The 25,894-nt window shown below is 39.7% G+C and overlaps 1 protein-coding gene across 12 annotated transcripts in view; it reads left to right on the forward strand.

The window, feature by feature from the left end:
- Positions 1-14,619, forward strand: part of PTPRC (protein tyrosine phosphatase receptor type C) — a 66,099-nt gene extending 51,480 nt beyond the window's left edge. For all 12 annotated transcript variants that reach the window (XM_080406475.1, XM_080406481.1, XM_080406484.1 and 9 more), the window contains 17 exons: positions 1,107-1,138; positions 2,234-2,349; positions 2,871-2,961; positions 3,057-3,133; positions 3,358-3,394; positions 3,836-3,933; positions 4,861-4,986; positions 6,851-7,008; positions 7,514-7,649; positions 8,411-8,560; positions 9,002-9,092; positions 9,445-9,578; positions 10,566-10,700; positions 11,023-11,145; positions 11,563-11,741; positions 12,409-12,544; positions 13,309-14,619. In XM_080406475.1, the coding sequence (XP_080262601.1) occupies positions 1,107-1,138; positions 2,234-2,349; positions 2,871-2,961; positions 3,057-3,133; positions 3,358-3,394; positions 3,836-3,933; positions 4,861-4,986; positions 6,851-7,008; positions 7,514-7,649; positions 8,411-8,560; positions 9,002-9,092; positions 9,445-9,578; positions 10,566-10,700; positions 11,023-11,145; positions 11,563-11,741; positions 12,409-12,544; positions 13,309-13,581 (2,092 nt within the window). In that variant the 3' untranslated portion in view covers positions 13,582-14,619. The remainder of the gene's footprint in view (positions 1-1,106; positions 1,139-2,233; positions 2,350-2,870; positions 2,962-3,056; positions 3,134-3,357; positions 3,395-3,835; positions 3,934-4,860; positions 4,987-6,850; positions 7,009-7,513; positions 7,650-8,410; positions 8,561-9,001; positions 9,093-9,444; positions 9,579-10,565; positions 10,701-11,022; positions 11,146-11,562; positions 11,742-12,408; positions 12,545-13,308) is intronic.
- Positions 14,620-25,894: the final 11,275 nt, after the last annotated feature.

Here is a 25,894-nt window from a genome sequence, read left to right on the forward strand (position 1 = left end):
TTTACAAGTTTGGGAAAAGACATCCTTTTATCTTTTAATCCTTTCAAAAGGAACTCAAGTTTTAGTGGTTTGTCTGCCAATGCAAATGCAATGAAAGATTTCAGATCTCTCTGCTATACTCATTCTTAGGGCACAGAAGAACCCATCTGCTGGAACAAAATGTCTCGTCACTAGTTTTGTGAAAAAATGTTCACAAATATCAGAAAGCTTTTCCTCCATTATTTAAATTTAAAGTAGTGAAAATAATACACACTTTCTTGGAACACTTCCAAATGTCTATTCACCCAAACCAATATCTCGGGGAGGCTTTGTTTATTATAGTCATCTCTAGGTGCCTTGGCAGGTCTGCAGGACAGTGGATGCTGGCAGAAGAGTGGGCACTGCCTTCCCTGATGGCTGCCAGAGCCCTGGAAGACCAGGATAATTGCTGCTATTGCTGTGAAGGAGGTGGTGCAACGTGTGAGGGGGCATTTGCTGCTGGTAGAGACAGAGCAGTTAGGGCAGTTTCTTCAGAAACACGTCAGCCCTCCGGCAACAGCACAACTTGGGGACTTGTGTCTTCCAGCCCTGTTCCCTGCCCTGTTCTGTCCCTTAGCGGGACAGGGAGCTGCTCTTGCTCAGATGGAAACTTCTATGCTTAAGGAAGCAAAGCTAATTTTTGCTTGTACAGCTCCAGAGAGTCTGGCTTGTTCTTGGCTACTTAGCAATTAAACTCAATTTCATTGTATTTTATGTATATGTTAGCTTTTTGTCACTTATTTAGCAAGAGAAACAAAGATGGTGTGAGCAGGCACTCCAGTGAAGAAACTAAAGATATTTGCTGCAGGTAATATGGACACAGTTGTGCAAGCAGTAAAGCTGTTTGATGTGGTTCTCTTGTTTCTCCCCCTCAATAACGCTCAGAGTAGGAGGACAGGGCTTCCAACCACCTCTGCGTTGGGCCTCTAAGTCCCAGTTGTAGCCCTCTTGTACTCATTTCACAGAGAGCTTGTAATGCAACTGCTGATTATAAATGGTCTTGGTGTTCACATACCAAACTGCTTAACTCATTATCATCTATATGTCTTACTAGGCAAGGCTTTTACAGATGTTTTTGTTTCTTACAGCAATTCTTCTGAAGGCGTGAACCTTGTTGCAAGTAAGTATCTTTACATATTTAGCAAGTGGAAATAAAATGTCACATGTCTAGCTGCCATCTTTGGATTGTTTACGTTCTAGGTCGTATAAATAAATTATAGATATCAACAGGATAACACCTCATTTGGAGGAAAAAATACTTCAGAAAATACATAGCAGAAGTATTTATACTTAAATGAGTTGAAAGTTTATCAGTATTTGAAAAACTCTTGTTTATTATTTAATTACAACCCAAATTTTATTATCCTAGATAATAGCTGTGGTATGTTTAGCCCTAAGAGTAAGTCCAGAATCAAATACAGCTTCAACCAGAATTTGCCTTTCCTGTGCACCTTTTTCAAAGCAAGAATTTAAACATAAGCCAGTCAGTTTTTACTGCAAAATTTCAAAGCCTATGAAGAAAGGCAGAATCAGTCGATACCAGGAAACTTCAAGAATGAAATAATTTATGTCATTTGAGCCCACAGAAATTAACAACATTAAATGAGAAGTTGTGTTAATATTCAAATCCATTTGCTTTGACACACGATTGTTAAAAAAAAATATCTTTTCAGTGTAAATTAAAAATGAATAAATGTCCAGTTAGAGATGTTAGATCTTGTTCAGTCATTACTTTATCATTAAAGATAATACAGATTATTGCAACTCAGAGAATAATTTGGAGAAATTTGTGAAAGTAGGCACCACATGTTGTTACATTTGTAGGTTGATTGCACAGTAATCTGTTTTACCGCTGACGATAGATGACCAGAATTGAAGCAGAGGGCAAGGCCATGAACTGTTGTGGATGCTGGGGCTGTTGTGGTGATCTGGACGTGACAGTCCCCACCTTGTACAGAAATGCTGTTGATGCAATGTCCTTGTGGGTAGCCTCCTCCTCATCCAGTGGGGTGGCAGAGGTGAACAGGTCCTGCTCTGCCCAGGGCCCGTTTGCTCAACCTGCCTTAGGCAACACCGTTGTTTTGAAAACTAAACGTGCTTTGCTAAAGAGGTTGTCCTTTTGTTAATTTATCTGACAGTTTGAGAATCACATTTATTGAAATGCAATCTACATTTTCAAAGACAGTAGCAATAAATGTTCAACGTATTTACACAGTTAAAGATGATGACAGGCAACTTCTGAACATCGAGCCAATACCTTCGGAGCAACTGCTGGACATGTACAAGAGGAAGATTGCTGATGAAGGAAGACTTTTCTTGGATGAATTTCAGGTTTGGTTTTGGCTTAAAATATACCACAGATTTGTAGCCAGGTGGTTGGAAGAATTCTGTTCAAGAGTTGTGTGAAGTGTATGCACTGGTTATAAGTATATAAAATAATAAGAATCTAAGAAACTGAGTTAATTCCCATCTAAGAGCGAATAGGTTTCAGTTAATTTTGCTACCAACCTTTCCTCATTATAAGATCATGGCACTTTTTTTCCTGAAGGTGGTTTTCAGCAGAAGTGTAAAATACAGTTTAAATACTTCTCATTCTAAAGTACATTTTAATACTTTCTCTTACTGCATAGCCATGAGGATATAAAAATATATAATTGTGGATATATATACATTATTTATATTAAGGGAAAATAAATTGTTGATTTTAGATAAATATGTGAAGTACTGGCATATGAAACAGAATTTTACCTTCCAGACTCGGGAGTACCAAATTTCTTCCATACACATTTGACTATAAGTAGAAGCTATTTTAGCAATATGCTTACCCAGTAAAGAAACATTGTATCTTACAGAGTATTCCTAGAGTTTTCACTAAATTTTCAATAAAGGAGGCCAAAAAAAGCCATAATCAGAACAAGAACCGCTACATTGATATCCTTCCATGTGAGTATTGTTACAACTTTTGCATGTTTTGTAAGTATTTTTTTTCTCAGTGCCTTGAGATAATATAATTATTTTGTTTTAAATGACTTAAACAGATGATCATAACCGTGTTGAGCTCTCGGAGATCCCAGGAGACCCAGGATCAGACTATATCAATGCAAGTTATATTGATGTGAGTGACTTATTCTTAAAAAAAGTCTTAGGTGCTATGAAGAAATGCTGTAGTCTGTACATTTCATGAACTCATTTGAGGATTTCCATTTGAGTTTTTTCCATCTTTGTAATGTATTTGGCATTATCGGACTGTTGGATATCGAATCTATTTTGAAAGTGGCAAATCTTTTGAATTGATCATGCTTCCTTTCTGTGCATTGATAATGTTATACTTTCTTACAGGGCTTCAAGGAACCAAGAAAATACATTGCTGCACAAGGTATTTTTTAACATTAAAAGAATATGCTTTCTTTATTAATCCATTTTTTGTTAAAAAATAGTAAAAAAGTATTAGTAAATTTAAAGAAAAATTGAAAATCTGAAATTCTGATATCTAATAGGAAGAAGTTGCCAATGAATTTTTGCTTAAGACATTTTGTATAAGATAAATAAATTGTACTTCAAAGACAGATTTCTCATGATGTATAGTTTTACACCAAAAGTTTTCAGTTTTCACAGCTATGCACTGAAGTTATATATGAGACTTTTAAAATGTTGTAGCATAATGGCAGCCGTCATAATGAAATCAAGTCTGTGGCTATTCTTTGCATGATCTCTGGTTAGGTTTTCAGACTGTGTGGCTAAGCGCGTCAAGAAGGCAAGTTTTGTTTTTTTTTCATGTAGTTTTTGCGAAAAACTCTCTTAAAACATTTCCTGCTAGGCCCCAAGGATGAAACCATGGATGATTTCTGGAGGATGATCTGGGAACAGAAGGCAACAATTATTGTCATGGTGACTCGCTGTGAGGAAGGAAAGAGGGTGAGAAACATCCATCTTTCCATCCTTCTTTTACCTGAAAACAGAACGAGTTGCTGTGCTCTGGTGAACTACATTTTCTTCTTAGTACTTTGTATTCATTCTTTGCTGTTCTCTTGTGGCAAAACCTATGTAGGAAAGCATATCAAAGCAGTGTTGACCTATGGAATTACCAGTCTCATCAGAAAATGTCACTTTAGTCACAGCTATAAGTAGCAGACAGCCAGCTTCCAAACTATAGCTAATAAATCCAGAAAAGGGCTCAAGGTAGAATTCTAGCTCCTCACAGACCTGTCATAAAAGATATCATTTATATTTTTCTCCTATGTATTATCTTTTGATATCCTGGCAATGCCCTCAGTAAATCCTAGACAGAATATTTTTTTTTATCTGTTGTCTTTGCCCTACCTTTAACTGCGTGCTTCTAGATGCTTCTGGCTTGCTTTTATTCCTTATTCCAGATACAGCAGAAAGAAGAGGAACTGCTGTTTTAACTGCTTTTAAAGGTGAAAATGTTGGTAGCATGCAGATTTACAGCATCCCCAAGTTGATGTTATAGGCAGGCAGGGCCAACATCCCTCACCGAAGACTGAAAAGCCATAGAAGTAGCCACAAACTTTTCTACAGCCTTCAGGCAACAGCAGCAGTAGCTGTTCACTTTTTCAGCTTGTGTACAGGATTTTTTCCCCACTTTATATTCAAAGTTAAATTCCATGGGCATAAATTTCAGGTCAGAGACCTGAACTGTTGGATATTTGGAATTACTTGGCACTGACATCCTAAGCAGTGACAGCCTTTTCAGGGGAGTACAAGACCTGTGAGAAGTTGGTAAAACTATACTGAGTTGCCATCTATTTTAAATTAGACTTGTAGCTTTCAGATCTCTGCCACTTTACGTCATGCTACTCACCTAACTTCATATCTTCACAGAACAAATGTGCCCAGTACTGGCCATCAATGGAGAATGGATGTGCAATGTATGGGGACATCATCGTGAAGATCAATGAAAGTAAAACGTGTCCAGACTATGTCATTCAAAAACTACACATCACAAACGTAAGTTGATTCAAAAGTGTAAGGCTGACTGGAACTGGGCTATTCAAGTCTGTAAGCGTCGTTGAGAGATCCTTTTAAGAGAAGAGTCAGTTATCAATGGGAGAAGCAGTGCTGTTTTTCCCTATGCAGTATATAGCTTAGGAGAAAACTTCTTAGCTGTAGGTGTCATTCCTTACAAGAAATGTGAGTTAGAAATATATTTCCCAACTTAGAATGTATTTTCCTTTGTACTCTGGAATATACATTTAGGAGGAAACTGTTAGTATGCTGTTAAGTATGGAGAACTTCACACACGGTGATTTCCTTAGATGTTCAGCTTGTTCTTTAACACAGAAATGTTACTGGTTTGTGTGTATCTCAGCATAACCTTCTGCAAGTAAAGTCAATGTGAATCATAGAGTGACATTATCTACCCTCACGATAATTGTACGGTGGGGCAATTACAAATTCGGGCAATCTCAAGTGCATTTATAAACACAAGTGTTTTTTTTAAATTATCATTTGGCTACATGTAGAATCATTAAGGCTGGTTAATTGCTGTCTTTTATACATCTGAAATCTCATTAGTTGCTCTGTGTGTAATTGAGAACAAAATTGGCCATTTAAGGCCAAATGTTCCTCACAGGCCTTATGAGAAAATATTTCAGTGAGGGTAAATGGGGCGTAAGTCATAGCTAAAAGCGTTGAGACTCGAAGAGTAAATCTGCTGAGGGATCTTCAGCAAAATGGTTGTGACAGACTCCACCCATCTTGATCCATGACTACGGCTGGAAATTCCCATTCTGCTGTCTCATGTGGCATTAAAATTTTCTCAGGAAGTAGTCTGATTAAAAGAAAGTTGTAACTTCACACGAAGACAGTCAGAACATCGGGATGTTAAGAATTAACTATTAACAAAGACACTGCTCTGTGACTACAAGAATCTGACCTTAGAACTAAGAGACTGCTGCAGGTTGAGAGCTGGTATTTTGAGAGCTGTCTGCTCTCTGGCTGAGATCACATTAATATAGACAAAACTGATATTGGTTGTGGAATTTGAGCGTGGTCCCTGGTGAGAAAGTGGAGACTTCTGCAGTTCTGGTGGAATAGCGATGTATAATTACTGAAACAATCGCAAATAACTGTGTGAATAACTGTGCCACAACTGGATAGTTCAGCTTTGAATACGAACTTGGTCGTTACTGGGCAGCGGCCTGTATAGCCATGCTAAATCTTGGCCAGTGACAGAATGCCAGTGAGATGTCTTTCTCATTTTGTTTTTATAATCATGGTTACCAAAGTGTATGTCCTCTCTTTTAATCTAGCAGCAACCTATGAAAGCAGGACTCAAGACCTGACGTGATTTAACCAAGTGACTTATGAGAGTCAGTCTCATGGAAAATCAAAGGGTTTATTGTACCTACTTCTAAATGGTAGAACTCTGAGTTGCAGTTTATTTTTTTCTTCTTTTTAAATCTGTTGTAATCAGGAGGCTCCTCCTAGGAGATGCAAGAGAATTACCAGTCTGTACCCCTTGAAGTAAGCAGAACTATACACGGGCCAAGAGTGGGGAGACTATTGTACTCTGGATCATAGGCTAACCTGAGAAAAACTTATTTTTAGCAACACTGAACCTCCTGCTTGTCCTCTGTTGGAGTCTTGTGTATTCCTGATTCATGGATATTTTTTAATTAAAATTGAATATGAAAAATCTTGTAACCTGAGGCCATTGGGATTACAACATTACAGCACACTGAATGAAAGAGAAATTTCTGTTTCAACATTTGATGACTGTTGCCCTTATTTTTCTTCTGCTTTGTATATCTGCACTTGATTTTGGCTTTGTGTATATATATTAAAACCCCCCACATTTCACTTTGTCTAGGGAAAGGAAAGGACAGCTGGAAGAGATGTCACTCATATTCAGTTTACAAGCTGGCCAGACCATGGAGTCCCTGAGGATCCACATCTCCTTCTTAAACTCCGACGCAGAGTTAATGCTCTCAGCAACTTTTTTAGTGGCCCAATAGTGGTTCATTGCAGGTAAATACATATGATTTTGTTAATGTTAATGTTAACATTAAAATTTTGTTAAACTTATATGGACATGAAATAAAGCTATTCAGAAAAGGGAGCTGGCAAAGGTATTTGACTAATCCTAAATTTTATGACTTGATTACTTGAGAGTAAGGCAGACAAAGATGCATAAAAAAGGCCAGTTTTCTGAAGGGTCTGATAATTGGGTTGATAAAATTTGAGGATACACAAACTTTTGGACTTTCAGAAAGCAGCCAGATAAATGTTGGGCTACTCTGGCTATAATCACCACTTTTGGCCATATTTGCCTTACTTTCGATGAAAGGTATTTAAAATGCAAATTAATCTTTTTTTTTTTTTTTTTTTGTGTGTGTTGCCAATTAATTTACAGCAAGAACTGTTTTCAGTTGCTTCGTGTCCTGTTACACATTTTCTCTTATGTTTTCTCACTGACTGTTCCCGTCAGTGATACCATTCCCACTCGATAACCAAATCCCTTTGTGCTTTGCAGTGCTGGCGTGGGGCGCACTGGGACATATATAGGAATTGATGCCATGCTGGAGGGGCTGGATGCAGAAGGCAGAGTAGATGTTTATGGCTATGTTGTGAAGCTGCGTCGACAGCGGTGCCTCATGGTTCAAGTAGAGGTATGTCACTAAAACTCCTGTCACTTAGTATTCTCCTTTGCTAGGGCTTCATCAGTATTGCTCAGAAGTGCGCTGTTCTGTTTTGGGTATTGCTGCAATTCAGTTGAAGTTGTTAATACAAAATGTAGCTCTGGAAAATATTAAGAGAGAGAAAAACCTCCAACACAGTTTTCCAGGTTTAGAAACCTCAACTTTTAAGTTTAGGCTTTAAAAAAGAAGCCAAGAAGAACATTTTACATTGATAATCCAGCTTTTGGCATACAAATCACAAATGCAAAATTGACCTTGCATAGTCAAACTTGATTTTCAGATTCTAAAGACTGTCTGTCTAGGTAGACAGTCTAGGTACTGTCTTCAGTAGAGTTGAGAGTACAATAAGAGTTATGGACTGATGCATTGCCTGTTTTTGACTTATTTAAGTGTTTTGCAGACCTTTCAAATCTCAGTTGCATATTTCTTGAATGACATTACATTTATATGCCAAACACCGTTCATCCTACACACTAAATGTCCTCCAAAATGTCTAACTTGGAAGCCACTCTGATTTTTAATACTTGTATTTAATGCCTATTTAATATTTATTTAATATTTATGTATTTAATATAAAATATGTATTTAGTGCTTCGTATTATTAACACTAATAACATCATGGGAGTAATAGTTTCTTACAATGGTTTAAAAAAGTGATATAATTCTTATGTTGGTTTTGTTTTTACTTATTAATAACTTCATTTTTAAACCCATCAAATGGGAAACACCAGTCTCAGTACATCCTTATCCATCAAGCGCTAGTGGAATACAATCAGTATGGAGAAACAGAGGTCAGTCTCTCAGAGCTGCACTCCTACCTCAACAATCTGAAAAGAAAAGATCCTCCAAGTGAACCTTCTCTGCTGGAGGCAGAGTTTCAGGTAAATAAGCATTGCATTCTAGTGCCCTTACCTTGCACTTACTTCAGAACATGCCTTGCACGGTAGTCATGAGATAGAGATACCCGACATAATAGATAATTTCTGTGCTATCTTATTTCTCTGCCACAGAAACAGTTTCTTTACCTTTATGAAAAAAGGTATAAGTTAATGAAATTTTATTCCTGCTTTTGATATTAATATTTGTAACAAAGATGAGGAGCATAGAATGATTACTTGTGTCTGTGTGCTTGATGTCCCGTGCCGTTGTACGTGGTATAGCAGGCATTTTTAAATTATAGCCCAGATGTGGCCAAAGTTTAAATAATTAAAGTTAAGAAGTAAGGTGCTGGGCGAAGAAGACTGGGTGTGGGTGTCCAGAAGGGACAATGATCCTAGGAACCATTTTAATCAAGCATAATACCAAACATCCTCTTTCTTTAGAGATTACCTTCCTATAAAGGGTGGCGGACACAGAACACTGGGAATCGTGAAGAAAATAAAAGCAAAAATAGGAATGCCAATGTAATTCCATGTAAGTATTTTCCATGAACCTTCCCATATTTTATCTGTTATCTTCTGTAAGAAAACCTACTAAATTTTGATAAAATGAGGACAGTAAATTACATTACTGAGATATATTTGATTAACTTTCTCAATACTGTAAAACTAGAAACTTCTGATAGTGTTTTAAAAAAAAGAGATGAGTTTTTAAAAGTGTGAATTATTGGGAGAGTTTATTTCAAATAAAGTGGCCTTTGTTCTGCAGTCTGTTGTGAAAGGACTGCCCTTTTTCTATCCATTTCCCACCCTGCACATGCAGGAGCCCCCTCAATGCTGTACCTGAGTGGCAGCATGGCCTGACGGTGACACTTTGTCTCATGCAGATGACTTTAACCGGGTGCCCATCAGGCACGAAGATGAATGCAGTAAGGAGGGTGAACATGATTCGGATGATTCCTCAGATGAGGACAGTGACTGTGAGGAATCAACCAGATACATCAATGCTTCTTTCATAACTGTATGTATTGAGAGGATCCACTGCAAGTATTTCACAAGCTCGCAGCTAAAACAATATTCTAGCTTGAGCTCTTACTCGCTTACTGGCTTCACAAATAGAACAGGATTCACCTGAATAAGGGAGAAAGATCTGACAGTCAATTGGCAAATCCATCTGTAGTTTTAATCATGAAAATCTACAGTTTGCTGCAGTAATGAGATCATCTTTTTCTCTTACATGGCCTTAAACCGTGTGGTCTCAAATAGTGAGACTAAACACAGGAACATATTTTTATGTGTGTTGTTTCAAACCACTAGCTTTCAGACTGGCCTCATGTATTTCTCTTAGTGGGCATCTGCCTACAAGTTGATCCACATTAAAATTTTCCCTGTTAGTGAAATGCAAGTCTAGTTATTCACATATACAAAACCCTACTAGTGAAAAGTGGGTCCATCAGGTTTTTTGGTATCATATATACCTCCAAAAGGTGGATAGCAGTTATTTGTCACTAATGAAGTAACTTTTTTGGAATCACAAGCTAAATTTGATTTATCTGAATTTTTTAAAATGCTGGATAGTTAGGATATCTATTCAGAAGAAATGTATTTTTACTTTTGGGTAGCTCAGTGTAAACTGGTGCACCAATCTTATGTGGTATAAACTCAGTTTCTTAGTGGTCAAATTAAACAGCTGTGTAGAACTAAATGTTTTAGCCCTTAAAAACATGCTTTGCAGAAAACAGCAGGGTGAGATCTCACCCACTGCGGCATGAGTATACCTTGTCAGTCTGGAAGTGGTAGTGTTGTTTAGGGGATTGAATTTAATGCCATTTGGCTCGTAGAATTCCTGTAAAACCATCACCTAATGTGTTAGGCATACTTTCCCTATAAATAAAAGGGTTAATTAGTTTATTTTGCCTGGTATTCATTACCTGGCAATGAGTTCTGTTGCTTGACAATCGCATTTCAAATTAATTTAAGAAAAAAAACCTTCAAATTTCTTTAATAGGGTTACTGGGGTCCAAAAGCCATGATTGCAACACAGGGACCACTGCAGGAAACTATCTCTGACTTCTGGCAAATGGTCTTCCAAAGAAAAGTCAAAGTCATTGTGATGCTGACAGAGCTGAAAGAAGGAGATCAGGTGAGATCATGTCTTCACACTGACACATCATGGGTCCTCTACGTGCAAAGAAAACACTGCACTGCACTCTCTTATTCCCTTCCTCCATTTAAGCATGTTGCATAGGATGAGGAATTTGCACTTCCAATATAATCTGTCCTATTATGTACCTTCTTAATTTACTTTCTAATGATTTTATGAGGGGACAAGTGTATGATGCTGTACTTTAAAATACAGTGACATTCCCACTGCTTTAAAGTCAATATATTCTGTAAGTGCATGTGGAAGATAAATTCAAAGCAGGTTTGAATGGAGCACTGACTTGTACTTTTATCTATTTTAGGAACTCTGTGCACAGTACTGGGGAGAAGGAAAACAAGTGTACGATGGCATAGAAGTTCAAATGACAGATGTCAACTGTTGTTCTAGCTATACCATACGTGCATTTGTTGTTACACATCTGAAGGTAAAAGTTTCTTTGCAAATTCCAAAAGGAAGTTTTAAATTTCATTCCCTATTATAAACTTAGCCTAAAGAAAGAGAAGGAACAGTTTCCACAGCACTTACCTTCTGTTGTAAGAAATGGAAATATTTTTCTCCTCCAGACCAGCAGCCAGTCATGATAAATGCTATGAATTAGCTCAGCATTTCTGTTTAGGGGATTGCTGAGGTGGTGGTAGTGGAGTCTCAGGAGGCCAGCTGTCTTTTGTACTTTGAGCAAAGCCTGGATTTCTACTATCTCATATTCATGAAGTAAAACTTACATCACCATGCAGTTCCTCAGGAATATAATTTTTCTTTTACAAATCAGCTGCAATAGATGTACTATATGAATCTTTATTTTAACCTGAACATTGACTACATCTCCACTGCTGTTTTTCAGACAAAAGAAACACAGAAGGTGTATCAATACCAGTATCACAAGTGGAGTGGCTTGGATATTCCAGAAAACCCCAAAGATTTAGTTAGCATGATTTTCAACCTCAAACAAAAGGTTCCAGTCAGATCAGGCACTGAGGACAACAGGAGTACCCGCAGTGTCCCGCTCGTCATCCACTGCCGGTGGGTCTGAATTCAGCACGTACCTTAACCTAGCTCTAAGTTCTGGATATACATAGCAACCTCGGTTTTGGGATGCCTACCTTTCCCACCAAGCCTTTCCATGTGTCTGGAGACTCAGCTCTCCCCAGAAGAGTCCTTGAATGGCTCAAGCTTGACCTTTTGGATTGCAATCATGAAAAGTGAGCACGCTTCTCCTTGGCCAGCATGGGCATGGAGTAGGTGGTCAGAGCTAGCTTCTCTTATCTGGTACATGTATTTTGAGAAGAAATTCTAGGTCAGAGTGCTCTTGTAGCATACTACTACAGCTTTTAGGTTAATCTCTTGCTCCAGTACAGAAAGCTCATTTTTTAGGACCATTTCCAGGAATAGTCTTGCATACCATCTAAAACAGAGGAAATCCTGCTAACAATTGTTGGAAAAGTAAGTCTGAAGCTTCTCATTTCTCTCTTACCCCTTAAGTGGCCACGTGAGATCCAGGTAGCCTCTAGATAAACTGTGTCTTGTGTGTGTCTTACAGATATTCTCAATTGTAACAATTTCAGTCTAGTCAAAAATGTTTTGGAAATGTAATTCATTATGTAGGCCTTGAAATAAATCTAACATTTAGTGAGAGGACTTGCTGATTTTACATTTTAAATTTACATGTACATTTTACATCATCTTCTAGTGATGGATCACAGCAGACTGGTGTATTTTGTGCTTTAATGACCCTCTTGGAAAGTGCAGAAATAGAAGAAGTAATAGATGTTTTCCAAGTAGTAAAAGCTCTTCGTCGTACCAGGCTGGGAGTGGTCTCCAGCTTTGTAAGTAAATCTTGGGAATTACCAGAAAAAACATATGAGATTACTTAGCATGATCACTAATGTCCTCATAACCTTATGCATAATTTCTTCATAGGGAACACTACTTCTAATCAGGACATTCACAGCCAGTCACCACTACTTGGGAACTGGCCGCTACTATATAAGAATGAAGGAGTCTGTGAGATGTCCAGAGCTGCAATTCTGTAACAGCTTTGTGGAACGGGGCATATTATAAAACTATAAATTGCATAAATTGATGGTTCTGCCATTGGCTGAGGGGTGCACATGCAGAGTGTCCCTTCTGCAGTTAGAGGGCTAACTCCATTTCACAGGCTGGCGGCCCTGGGCTTGTTTTGGTTAAATCCCTCCAGAGGAGTGATGTCTCCTGCATGCACTGTGCGTGTACTAACAAACCAGACCGGTGTCAACGAGGTGGGGCTTTCCTGGACTGCTTACAATACCTGTTGTTTACAACTTGGGTGCTGTAAAAAGCAAATTTTTTGTACATTGTGCACCAAGAGGGTGCTGAGTGACAACCTGGAACGTCTGGTGCAGGCAGTTACAGAAACAGTACGTACACATGAAATCAGAATAAACCATAGAAGCAACACTGCACACCAGAAACTGTGGAAGCTGCTTCCTATGCAGTCTTGCATGTTCAACTACATATTACTTTCTAAAATTTAAGAAAATAGAGAAAGAATAGGTTTATTCTTGGGCTCTGAGCATTCCATTCATACTATCTTCTTCTCTTCATCTTTAAGGAACATTACCAATTTCTGTATGACACCATTGCCAGCACCTACCCTGCACAGAATGGACAAGTAAAGAAGAACAGCCAGCAGGAAGATAAAGTTGAATTTTGCAGTGAGGTAGAAAAAAAAGATCAGGAAGCTGATTTGATCGCTATTGATCTTACACCACCAACGCCAGAGGAAAATGAGCCTTCTGAAGCGTGTGAAGATTCTAAGGCTGCAGATAGCACTAAGGGAACAGAGAGCTCTACAAACGGCCCCACAGCTCCAGTTCTAACTTAGAAGCTATACTAAAAAAAAAAAAGTGCTTTGCCATGTGCAAAAAATATTAAACAAAATAAGAGTGTAAGATTTCAGATTTCTTCCTCTTCCCACTTTTTTTTTTTTTTTTTTTTTTTTTTTTTTTGGAGGAGGGGAATATTTAGTATTATATCAGTTTTTCAAAGGTAAAAATTTAAAGGAATACTTGAAACTTGTAGAGAGTGACAAAGAACTGTGAAAGTTTAATTTTTGTGTAATTTGCATTTAATACTTGTTCAGAAACCTTTTCACTATTTTTATACTTTGTCTTTTAAAAATATGTACAGTGTAATACTGAGCAGTGGGAAGGATTTTTTTTGAGTTCTGTAATGAGGAGAAAAGCAACTCAGAATAACAAGAATAGTGCATTGCAAAAACAGGTCTGTCTTCAAAACCATCAGCAAGTAGATTAACCCAACTGGTAAGCATATGTTCTAGCATTTCAGGAGTGCTGACCAGGCACTGCTTTAATACTACTCTGTGGAACACGTGGGACTTTGCCTAACAGTTTTAAGAGCTTATCGTTTACATCAGGTGGCAATTCCAAGGAATTCAGGTTTATGGACAATCTGTAAATCCTCCCATGTCAATGTGGAATAGGGAATTTTGCATTTTTCTGACTTGCCTCAAGGTGTCCTTGTTGCTCCACATCCATTAATCCGAGATTTCAATGTTAGACTCAAAGTTAAGAGTTTGAAGATTGGCATTTGAATGATTGCAACGGTTCTGACAGAAAACACATTCTGTTTACTCATAAAGCTTAAAATTCTGCATGCTTGCACATCTATTTCTTATGCTTACTTTTATTTAAAGGGACTGTTTTCATGAATGCATCTGACCTGTTTTCAGAATTGGAAAATACTTAAAAGTTTTCCTCCAAACCTTGTAGATTTTTATTGGTACAGTATTTCTTTTTGTTTGAGGTTTTGTATGTTACAGTTGTGATATTTTTACTATTTCTTGCTGGCTTTTAGCCTAGTGTTTTTAGAACAAATAAAAAAGATAATTAATAGTTGACAAGGTGGAAATTATTTTGTTCTATTGGACTCTGCAAACTGATAATATTCTTCTAAATGCACAAAATCTTGTTCTGTCCCATATGTGGGATTTCAGTAGGAAATTTCACACACACGAGTAGGACATACACACAGATTTCAGTAGGAAAACACATCGTTTCATTCCTATAAACCTGTGCGTGGACCCAGGTAAGTGTCATGTTTCTTTCATTACAAAGGAAGGAAACTTCATTTTTCTTTTGCTTGAAGTCATTAAAGGAACAACCAGTCACTCAAAAGATTCAGTGCTCCTAGTTTATCACTGCGTATTCCTAATCTCTCTTTACAAAACATAATTGAAACTACTTAGAGAGCCATGTAAGCAACATGTACAGTCACACTTGGTTAAAACATTTAATTTCATTTTGCTGTTACCCTAGATCAAATATTTCATTCACAATTATTCGCTCAGCCAAGTGCTTCCTGGCAGCCTTGCTTGAGCCGGGGGCAGTCAGGGTGGCGGAACTGACCAAGCTGAGGGCGTCAGCTGTGGAGAGAAAGCTCTCTGAGACTAGATGTGAAGATAATCTGAGAAAGCAGTAGGTCCAAAGCCTGTTGGCTGTTTTTAGAGGCACGTGTCAGAATGGAGAATTTAGCATACCTTTGAAGATGGAAGGTTAAAGAGCCTTGGATGCAGGTCGACTTACGGGTGCTCATTGGATGACAGAGAACAATTCATTTCTTTTTCTTCTTCTAAGATCTGGCCATTGTAAAGCCTGCCTAGCTACTTCAGGCAGCAAAATAAAAAGGTCAGTGCAGCTACCTGTTGTAAGAGTGCAGGGACAGGGACTAGTCACACTTCTAGGAATTAGTGAAAATGTTCCCCAAATCAAGAATTAGGCCAACATATTCGTTTTGTGTTAACTCTGAGGGCACTCCTACATGATTCCTTGGAAAATGGTTCTGCAGCTCTTTAAGCTACTACAGCACCAGGACTGTGAAAATTCTGGAGTGTTTTGTTTTGCTTAAGTTTTCTAGAATTATTTCAATCTTCTTTTGCATATATATTTTTTTAAATGCATACCAGGTTAACATTTGATTTGTGCATGTATTTTGGAAGAAGAGTCCTGAACTATGTTAAATTAAATGCATGTCTTCATTATTAGCCTAATCAGGCTAATAAACACAAAAACTGCCCTCAGGTGCCTACTGTCAATCATTTTTGGAGTAAAGTTTCTTACAGTTGCAAGGGGATAAATGGAGCTCTTGAGTTTTAAATATTTGCAAATTAAATAAAGCTTCATACAATTAAATGTCATTAAATCCCAGTGTGACAATTGAGGAAGCCTGTCTTAACACAGCTTAGAAGTTCTGATTGCCTTGGGAGATCTCGATGTATGTACTAGGGATGGGGTTTTGCCTTCTGCGTTGTCATTTGACGTTCAAAAATCCACAAGGTGGTGACACAGAGCTTGTAGAAGGTGGCTGTTGTGCCGGATGCTCCACAGTCCCTTGGCTTATTTGCCTCTTATGTTATGTCTCCCAGGAACAGAGTGGATATAACAGGTGAGGTGTGAACCCCAGGCTAATAAGCTCTGCTAGGAACCTGCTCTGGCTTTGCCAGGGCAGCAACAAGGTTGTAGCGGGCTGGAGACTGGTCACAGCTTAAAAGCTGAGAAACAAACTTGCAAAGATGCAAAATGTTTATTTTCTCAAGCAGAGCTAAGCGGCACAAAGACTGCTAACCACTGCCAGTGTTGTTTGAAAGCGTTTTATAACCTGAAGTTCAGGCTAAAAATAAGTGATAGATCAGCTGGGAGAGGACAACAAACAAAGGTAATCATGTGTCACTCAAATGTGACTCAAGGGACTGGATTTCTCCCACAATGTGCTGGGTAGAAGCACTTAGGACAGTGGCTCTGGGAAGGTGACAGTGCTGTGTTGGCAGAGCCTGCGTGGGGAGACGGAGGGGAAGGACCCCAGAGCCTCCCCAGGGTTCTGCTTGGCCAGATAACCCCGGGGGGGGGGGGAGCTTTTTGCTTTTGTGTAGGTTTTTATATGTTTCTTGTGCTCTGTAATGAGCAAGGTAATTACATTAAAATCTTTTTCAAAGACTATACATTATGACTATCAGCCACATCGTGGTAACTGAGATAAATGTTGTACAATACAAAAAATGGCCAGCGCAGAGCTGCGGCAGGCGGGGTGCTGTGCAAGGAGATGCAGAGCCCTGTGGCTTTCCAGCACCGCAGCTTCCACGCTGCGTCTGGGATCCGTTTGTGCCTGCTCCTTCCCCCCCATTCCCGCAGCTGCTGTCGGGGGTCTCCCCCTGCCCGGCCAGCAGCCAGCCAGTGCTGTCTGAGCCCACAGCCCGCGGCGGCCGGCCCGTCCCTGCCGGGGAAGGGAGCAAGGGGGGAAGCGAGCAGCGAGCAGCCGGTTTCAAGCTCAGCGCAGGTGTCTCATTAAGCTGGAAATCATATCCCTTATTCCACATTCCGCAGAAAAGCTCCCCAGTAGCAGCACTTGTCTTCAACAAGGCATCTTGCTTTTATAAAGGCCCAGTTTTTTGGCATTGTAGGGTCTCCAGATTGCCTCAGAAAGAATATCAGAGGCTCCTCTAGGGCCCGACACATCTGTACCACAGCTGTTCCTCCACACCTACAACAGCTCTTTGCCAAGAACCAGTGCTCTCTGTTTTAGACTAGGGAAAACCAAAACAGAAGAAAAACAAAGTTTCAGTTACAGAACACAGCACATTTCTGTATGCATCAGCTCTACTGCAGAAAAACAAAATAAATCTTGTGAAGAACAGAATACAATAATTATAAAGTTACAGTGATGGAGAAATACAGTTTTATACAAAAGCTTGACAAGTCAATCTTTCTTTTCAAGGCAAATGAAAGGAAGATGATGACTACAAAAGTACTCAGCAAGTTTGTACTAAAAGATCTCCTTTCTAGGGACAAAATATTAATTATTTAGGAAGGATACTTAGTACAAATTATTGTAAAATAACTCATTGTTTTAACCTTAGCGAAAAACAGGGTTTTCAATAGTTAAGCCCTCAGACTCAGGCTTGTCAGCATCAGCAATGCATAAAGTTACTGAATTTTTGAAATTAACATATTATCCCCTTTTTAAAAGGAATAGGCACATAACTATTTGCATCTGGGTTGTCTCTTGAATCCCACAGCTGCACGCCACTGTGTCTGGCAGTACAGTACTAATGTAGTAATGTAAAGTGTGGCTAACATACAAAGGAAAAAATAAAAAAGGAAGTTTACTTTGGAACAATTTTAGCACTCGGTATCAAATTTTTCATTTTGTAGATGACTTCTCATGGTAGCCTGACCTTGCCTGGCAGTTACCTCACACACATCAATACTGTAGAGTCCTTGGGGTGGACCTGGTGTGTTTTCAGGTTTTACCCGCCAGGCTGTGCTGAAACCCTTCAAATGCCTTTTGCTCTGTTCAGAGCCTCCTGCAGTGCATTCAGCTTGCTCCATTTCGGTAATGTGGAGCCATTTGAGGTAACTAAGACGACATTTGTTTATACAGCACTGCAGAGACTTGTCTACCCAAGACCAAGCATAGTTCAGAGTGAAAGAGTGTGTGTGTGTGTGTGTGCATGCATGCATCGTTCGTAGTCTAAAGTGTGAGCTTACATTCCCAACCACTAATCGATGAGTTGTTGACTTGGCAGCTGCCCAGCTTAGCCAAAGAAAAATAGGAGAGATGGGGATGAGACAGTGGGCCTGTGCTAACTCTTTTGTGGGGCAATGCAGTGCTGAGACAGTGTTTGATTGTGTGGCTGATGGGCTTTCTAAGAGTGGTTTTCAAAAATGAATTTGCAAAAAATAAACTGCAGATGAGGTACAGGAGACTGCATGCACACAGAGAGCTCATGTTGTCACAGACTATATCGGTGCTGGCATCACTGGCTACTGAAAAAATTGTCAGCTCTCCTGATGTTGCAATAGAAGTCAACATGCGTGTTCTTCAGCTGCTGAGACAAATGGTAAAAAAGTGACAATAGGAAGTTACCATTGGATGATGGAGTTCTTGCCAAATGTCTGCATTTGGCAAGAAGTGTCAATTTTCATTTTTTCTTTTTTTAAAGAAAGAAATAATGAATCATTTTAATCTTATTTTACTAATGTTAATATGTTGCTTTGAGAAGAACAGTATCTTGTCTAAGTTTAGCACTTTTTACTCCTTTTACTCCTGCTCTTTTCTGAAATATTTGAATATATTATTTTTAATAAATCATTATGTCATTGAAAGCACTTCAGGACTAGAACAGTTCAGTATCATGAAGTGTTTCCTTTTTCTATGCTGCTTTCTTAATATAATTTCTATTCAGCAATAAAATGAAATTCTGACTCCATGTATTGATTTAGCATAAATAAAATTCTCATGGAACAGGAATTCAATTTCCTAAATGGTATAAATGAATGATTCCAAAAAGAGTTGTGTCTTCTTCCAAAGAGAGCAAGGCATGTCCACTGCCCAGTAACGCCTCGCCCAGCTCCAGTCACAGCGGACAGACGCTGCCTGTGGCCGTGCAGGGCAGGCAAGGCTCACCACTCTGCCCTCCCCTCCAGAGACCCCCACTCTCACCTCCACAGTTTGATTAGTTGAAGTCTCTGTCTTTTCCTTTTATAGCTTTTGCTTCAGTTACTGAACTGTGGCCTCTTCCTATTTCAAAATTTAGATCAGCTTTCTAGGTTTTTCTTCTTATTTGGGGTATTCAGCATTTCACTGACTTGAACAGCTATCTGTTTCCTGCAACAGCCTTCCTGCCCCCGCTCTCCCTGCCCCTTCTCCCCCATCCTGGGTACCAGGAAGCAGCAAGAACCAACTGCCCTGCCAGGGAATCTGAGCCCAGCTAGAGGGTGAAGTGAGACAGGCAAGGGAGGGACGGCACCCATGTGGGCACAGTCCCACAACGCCCAAAGAAGGTGAGCAGAGCGGGTGGTGACAGTATGCAACACCAGGCAGCAGCCCACTGCTCGGCGGGGAAGTGCCCGGTGATGAAGCAGGTCTGAGGCTGTGGCGTCAGGGTGGTGAGTCAGGCTGAGCCAGGAGCAAGGCCAGGTGCAGGTAGGCCAATGGCACAGCAGGTCTAGGTAGGGCTCCTTACCTGAATTCCTCCCATTTCCTGGCCTGTGTCAAGATACAAGTTTCTGTTACATCTTCTTTGCTCACAGTCTTGGACTCCACTTTGGAGCTGCTGGCTGTGTGGCGCCCGTGCCACCTGGCTGGGCATTGCGGAGGCTGATTACTTGTCCTTGCATGGCATTTGTTGGAGCCTGTGACATACTAACTCATAAAGACCTCATACCAGGTTGGAAAGGTAGGAGATGTCAGCACAGCTTCTTAGCAACTGAGCTGTTGTATCATGGTGCATGATTCCATGGGCTCTGCTTTATTGCTTCTGAAGACATGTAAATGCTGATATTTTAGGTCTTATACATTTATAAGATAGGAAAACCACTGACCCATGTAAAGTCTATGCCATGGTCCAACTACCAACTGAATATTTGGATGAAAACTTGACACTTTATTGATAAAAAGTATTAGTTTATGATGATCTGTGCAGAATTTAGAATTAAATATATAGAGGTGAGAAAAAACCCAAGTTAGCTGAGTTCATTGACTTACAGATAGGATGCTCATGTATCTTTTCATTCCAGGCCCATTTCTACTCTGTGAGCTACATCTGCATCTTCTGCATCCCAAGTGAATCCTCCTGTCATCTGGTCAGCTGAGGCTTTATTTTGAAAGTTCATCTTAGACAAGATAGGAAAGAAATTTCTCAAAATTTCCATCTTACAGGAATGGCTTTCTGACAGTGTTCTGTGAGAATCACAGTTTCAGGCTTGTTAATTTTGAATCCCTAATTCGCTACTCCTTGAATTGTGCACTGCTGCACAAAAATGTATTAACAAGCACCATATCTCATTTTCTGGTTTCCTGTCAAAGGAAAAAAGCTATATAATGTGCTGCATAATTGCTGTTGTTTTCTGAGAGAGCTGCCTCTCTCTCTGATTTTAACAAATGAGAGACTTGTGATGCTAGTTACTCCTCCTTTTTTCTCACCTATGCTCAAATAAGGAGGAAAATGTTCCTTGTCCCAGTAGATTACAACTAGTTGTGAGCATCACAACTCACGACAGGCTATAGTATGAACGGGCGGTTAAGTTTTTGCTACAGTAATTTTTTGGTTTTAGCTGTTTTGAGTTTTAAAGACCTTGAAGCCTAGGCTGCTGTTCTAGGTTAATATGTAGGTGACAGGCACGATTATGAACCGACTATGTGTGTGAAACAGTGGTCTCAGTCCTATTCATATGGCAAAATTCATTAGGGCAATAGCAGTGCTCTGCAAATTAAACTGCTTGCCATATATGCAACTGGACAAAATCAATGTAGATTGGTTTCAAGAATATCAGGGCCCATTGACTTGGGTTTTTGTACTTGCAAATGTCTTCCCTGGTGCATACGCTGCATAGCCTTCCTGTAGGCTCCTCTTTGCAGTGGGGAGCTTCACTGAGCCAGAACTGAGCAGGGAGCAGGCAGGAAGCCAGCAGCGGTGCTAGCTGCATGACAGCACGCTTCTAGCAGAAGGCGCTGTTGGAGGAGTAAGGCAGCTTGAACTGAGATGGCCCCGCTCTCGTGCTCTGTTCATAAAGAAATGCTCAGAGGTCATCGAACGAATGCTATTCAACAACTATTTCAATCTCTTCTCCCTTTTCTCTTCCAAAGTATTTGCATGGAGCAGGTGGGTATGTTTTTTCCTATATTTACAGGTTTTTCTTTTTCTTTTGTTCCTTTCTGCATTGCATTTTTTTAAATTACATCTAGCACTCTATTACTTAGCTTCAAGCTTTTGCTTGTAGCTAAAAATACAAATAAATCAAGAGTTTTGTTTAATTTAATTCTCGGTGCTGTGATTTTTTTCATCCAACTGTCATTATGAATTAGTCATTTCTTTGCTCAAAACCATCAAGTACAACAGCATCCAAGGTAAATACTTCAATAAATCAAGTCTGATAAATTAAATAGTTATAACTTCAAAAATCTAAGATAAATAGGAAGGAGAGAATATTTTTATAATGTTTATTCAGGTTTCCTTGGCAAGGGCTTGATCTACAGTAGACATCCCCGCCAGTACTTTCCCCTGCAACCTGACACTCTTGGCTGTGAGACACCACAAACACAAACGAGTGGCCGCGTGATGGTAACTGCTTCTAACAGCTACAACTGTGTACCCATGGCTCCTCTGAAGTGGTTGCAGGAGAAGATCGCATATAAAGGGCTGTTAGAAGGTGGCAGGAGTAACCCAGCCCAGAAGCTAGAGCGGGATATGCCCCCACGGCAGGGGAGTGGGCTGTATGCGAGGAATGAGTGCAGGTGTCCGGCTGGTCTGCTGGACTTCTAAACTGGAAAAGATACACTGAGACAGATTTTGGTTTTAGCCAATTATATGATTTTATAGCAGTATTTAAGGGAATAATTGCAGCATGCACAAATCATTTCTGTGGCAAATTGATAAAATCATGCGATAGGAAGGAACATGTTCACTCCCTTTGCTCTCTTACACTGGATCCCTATGTGTTGTCCTGCAAAGCTGAAGCATACACATTCTGTAAGGCTGCCCCCGATCCTCAAAAATCGAGGCAGCTTCCTCGTAGAGGACTGAACTATGCAGGGCCAGAAGTACATGTTATAAAAAATATCTGAGCATCCATTGTTTTTCAAGGACTGAGGAGAGCAGAAGGTTATATTAAAGAAGAAAAAAGCAACTTTTCCTGCTGTTTATAAAAGAGCAAATAATCCTGCTGATTACTTTGAGGTAATGGACACGCACAGTATGTCAACGTTCAGCATGGGAAAAGAGAGGTCTGGAAACTGAGGATGTCTTTTTGTGTCCAAAGAGGGGATGTTGTGACAGTAAGTGTGTCATCTTAGTCCTCTGTTAAAGAGCATTTTTGATGACGTTAACCAGACTTCGGAGGGCAGCTGTTATGAAGTGCAGCTCAAGAAACTGCTGCCTCAAGGCCTCGGAGCAGCGTTTTTACTTTTATGTCTTGGCTAATGAGTAGACTGCCCTTTGGCAACTGTTATGTAAGGCAAGAGCTTTTTAAGCCCCATGCGTTTCACATTCTCTTGAAAAACAAAATTTTTGACCCAATACGATAATGCGTAAGCAATTCCCTGAGTTACAGCCTTCCCCGAGTTTTCCCAGTATGGGTTTTTGTACCACAAAGCACATTATGAGCATGGGGAAAGCAGTTCCATGGACAAACTGCTTTTGCAGTGTTGCTTAAAAGTGTCCAGTGATGTCAATATGATCACACCATTCTTCTGAGCCAGGACTCTGTCCTGTATCAACTGAAATTAGTGGGAATATTTCCAATGATTTTGCTGTGCAGTAAGCTGGGGCTTAAATAAAAGCAGCAAGTATGAATAGATTACATTCATTTCTTTTCCCTTCAGTACCACAGATACTGACGCTCACAAATACTGCCTCTACGCAGAAAGCTTCCCTCCTGTAATGAGCTCTTTCTTCTCCCCCAAAACAAGGGGAAAGCAAAGGTCATCTACATAAAAATGTGCATTTGGCACACTGCTGTGCCTTGAAACAATTCAGTTCTTGGATTCTGCTGCCCTGTAAGTGGAGAACAGCACAGGGTACATTTGTGGTGGACTCTATTAACTTTCACATTCTGCTTGTTTAAGGAAAAAAAAGGAACAAACTATAATATGTTGTAAATTCTACCTGGAGCTCACTGTCAAACTGGTCCTTGGCCAACAGTAATCTAAGAATATGCTTTCCTGCTAATTTGGTTCAGTGATAAGATCCCTGCGAGAAGTGTATAGTGGGGAAACTGTATGTGGTTAACCTTGATTCCTTGGCAAACAGGCACACAATTGGAACAGCAAGCGGGAAATCCCTATTGACCTGGTTATACTGTTTTTCAGTCTTACACCTGTTTCTTTTTCAGTGCTCTCTTCCTCTGCATCTGTTGTTTCTTGGGATTTTTTGTGTGCATGTAAAAGATCAAAGCAAGAGGCAATATGGATTTGCTCCTAGAAGTGGCTTCTGTTGTATCAAGATTCAGTCTGGTAGATTAAAATTTGGCATGTAATAAAAAAAGATCCTGAAAGCCATCATGACAGATACAACTTCTGCTACCTGGCTGATTTTTGGATGGGGCCAATTACTTGAGCATAGTTGGAGAACACACAGGTACCTGTTACAGCGTCAGACTTAAGGAACGGGAAAGTGTAATTAAATGTGCTGTTCTGGTGGGCTTGAAACCTATTTGCAATCAAGCAAACTATTGAGCTTTTCAGCAGATTTGGCACCGTGCCCTCAGAAGAGGTCCAATGCTGGGACATCAGCCATGTTTCACTGCCGCTCCCGACTGAGGTGCATTGACAGAGACATGTGTGGGACTTTACAGAGTCCACTTGCACCAAACCTGGCTCTGGTCAGGATTAATCTCTTACTGTTATGAGCACTAAATTTCACCAACATTTACCCCCAAATTAAAAACATAACAAGAATGTATTACTAAACCAAAGAGACTTTGCTTTTTCTGCATTAATAAAGCAGAGTCTTATTTAATCTTTGTTGCCTTGGGTGAGAAGAACATGGTATTAGGTGTCAGACCTTTCATGGCCTCCTGGATGTACCTGACATTAACTCTGAAAGAGAAATGGAAGTGGCGAATCACACAGGTTTATAGTTTCTTTTTATCTCCTATACAACTAGGGCGAAACTGTGTAAAAGCTTGAATGTTATGAAGAGTCCGTGTACAATGTATGCTCACTGAAATGTGGTATCTGAAGGATCTACAGCAGAGCGCGGCGTAGGTGCTCCACAGCCAATGCTGAACCAGTGAGCTTGGAGCCATGAAGCAGACGCCGCATAGCGATGCTATTCCAGCAGACCCAACAGAATTAATTAGCCTGGCTGCGAGGCAGGACAGATTTGCCAGGGCAGACTGCAAGGGCAGAGCAGCTATAGAGCCTGGTACCTGAGCGACTTTATTTGGAGCAATATGGAAGCGTTGTCAGTGCTGAGAAAATTGTACTGACTTAAATGGGTGACAGATCACACAGTTTATTAGATCAGTTGTCTCAAAGACACATATACAAGGCTGTATCTAAAACAAATAGTTTTTCTCCTATGCTTTTCCTTTTTGTATAGCTTCAAGAGTCTTTTTCCTTGAAAAGCCATTCTCTGTGAATTCAGCAAAAAAGGTTAGGTAGTTCCCTTTCCCATCTCATATGCATATATTAAGAATGGAAATAGAAATAGGAACACATAGACATGTATCAAAGTATCAAAGTAGAGACCTCTAAGATTGATCTGTGCTCTCACTAATCTATAATAATTAGATTTTACTTTAGTAGAATCCTTTAAATGAATATTTGGCAAACATTACCTGTATTTTATTTCTATATGTCTAAATAGCTAAGTAATATTTAAGCTTATAAACTCACATGCTTTAGCTTCCAGTACAAAGGAATTGGGGAACATAATCTGATATTAATACTTTTCCAGGTAATGTGAGCTTTTCATCTTGGGGTTCTCTTGGATCAGAGCCGTTGCTGCCAGTCACTGTAACTCCAGGTCTGAGGAGGGAGGACTGACCTGGAAAGGTGTATACCTGCCAGGGAATGCTGATGGAGGCCTTGCCCTTCCTCTGCCCAAGTCTTCCTGTGGGATTCTTGGCAAGTCACTCTGGGAAATAAGACACAAAGGCTATTTGGAAAGTGAGGAATATTTGAACTAGCATGAAATTATCATGAGATAAAATAGCATTGAAAGACCGTGACATTATCTTCAGTAACAGGGGAACAAACAAGCACTTTAGAAAAAAAATGCTATTATGTGGCTTGTTTTTATGGAAAACAAAGAGGAAACAGGACAAAAATGTGAGTAAGAGACAGTGTTTTATATACATATACCTATAACTGATGGGCTCAGTAAAGAGGGTTTCTCTCTGGTTGGCTAATCCCTGCCCATACCCTTCACACTGTACAGTTATATCTCGATCCTACAGCAAAGTCTGTGTTCCATGGGTGAGGCTGCTGTACAGCTATATATGCCACACATCTGCTGCTGTATTATAAAGCACTCAGGGCTAGGTGCTGCAATAGTTTGGCAGAGTGAATTCAGACTAGGAATTAGGACTTTCAAAGTTATCCATTACATTTACATGTCTGTTTCGATCCAGTTAATGGAATAAAAATCCAAGACTGAAGATCTCAACCAGGAATGTCTG

Source organism: Falco punctatus, assembly GCF_963210335.1.
Source record: "Falco punctatus genome assembly, chromosome: 11".
Classification (NCBI taxonomy): Eukaryota; Metazoa; Chordata; class Aves; order Falconiformes; family Falconidae; genus Falco; species Falco punctatus.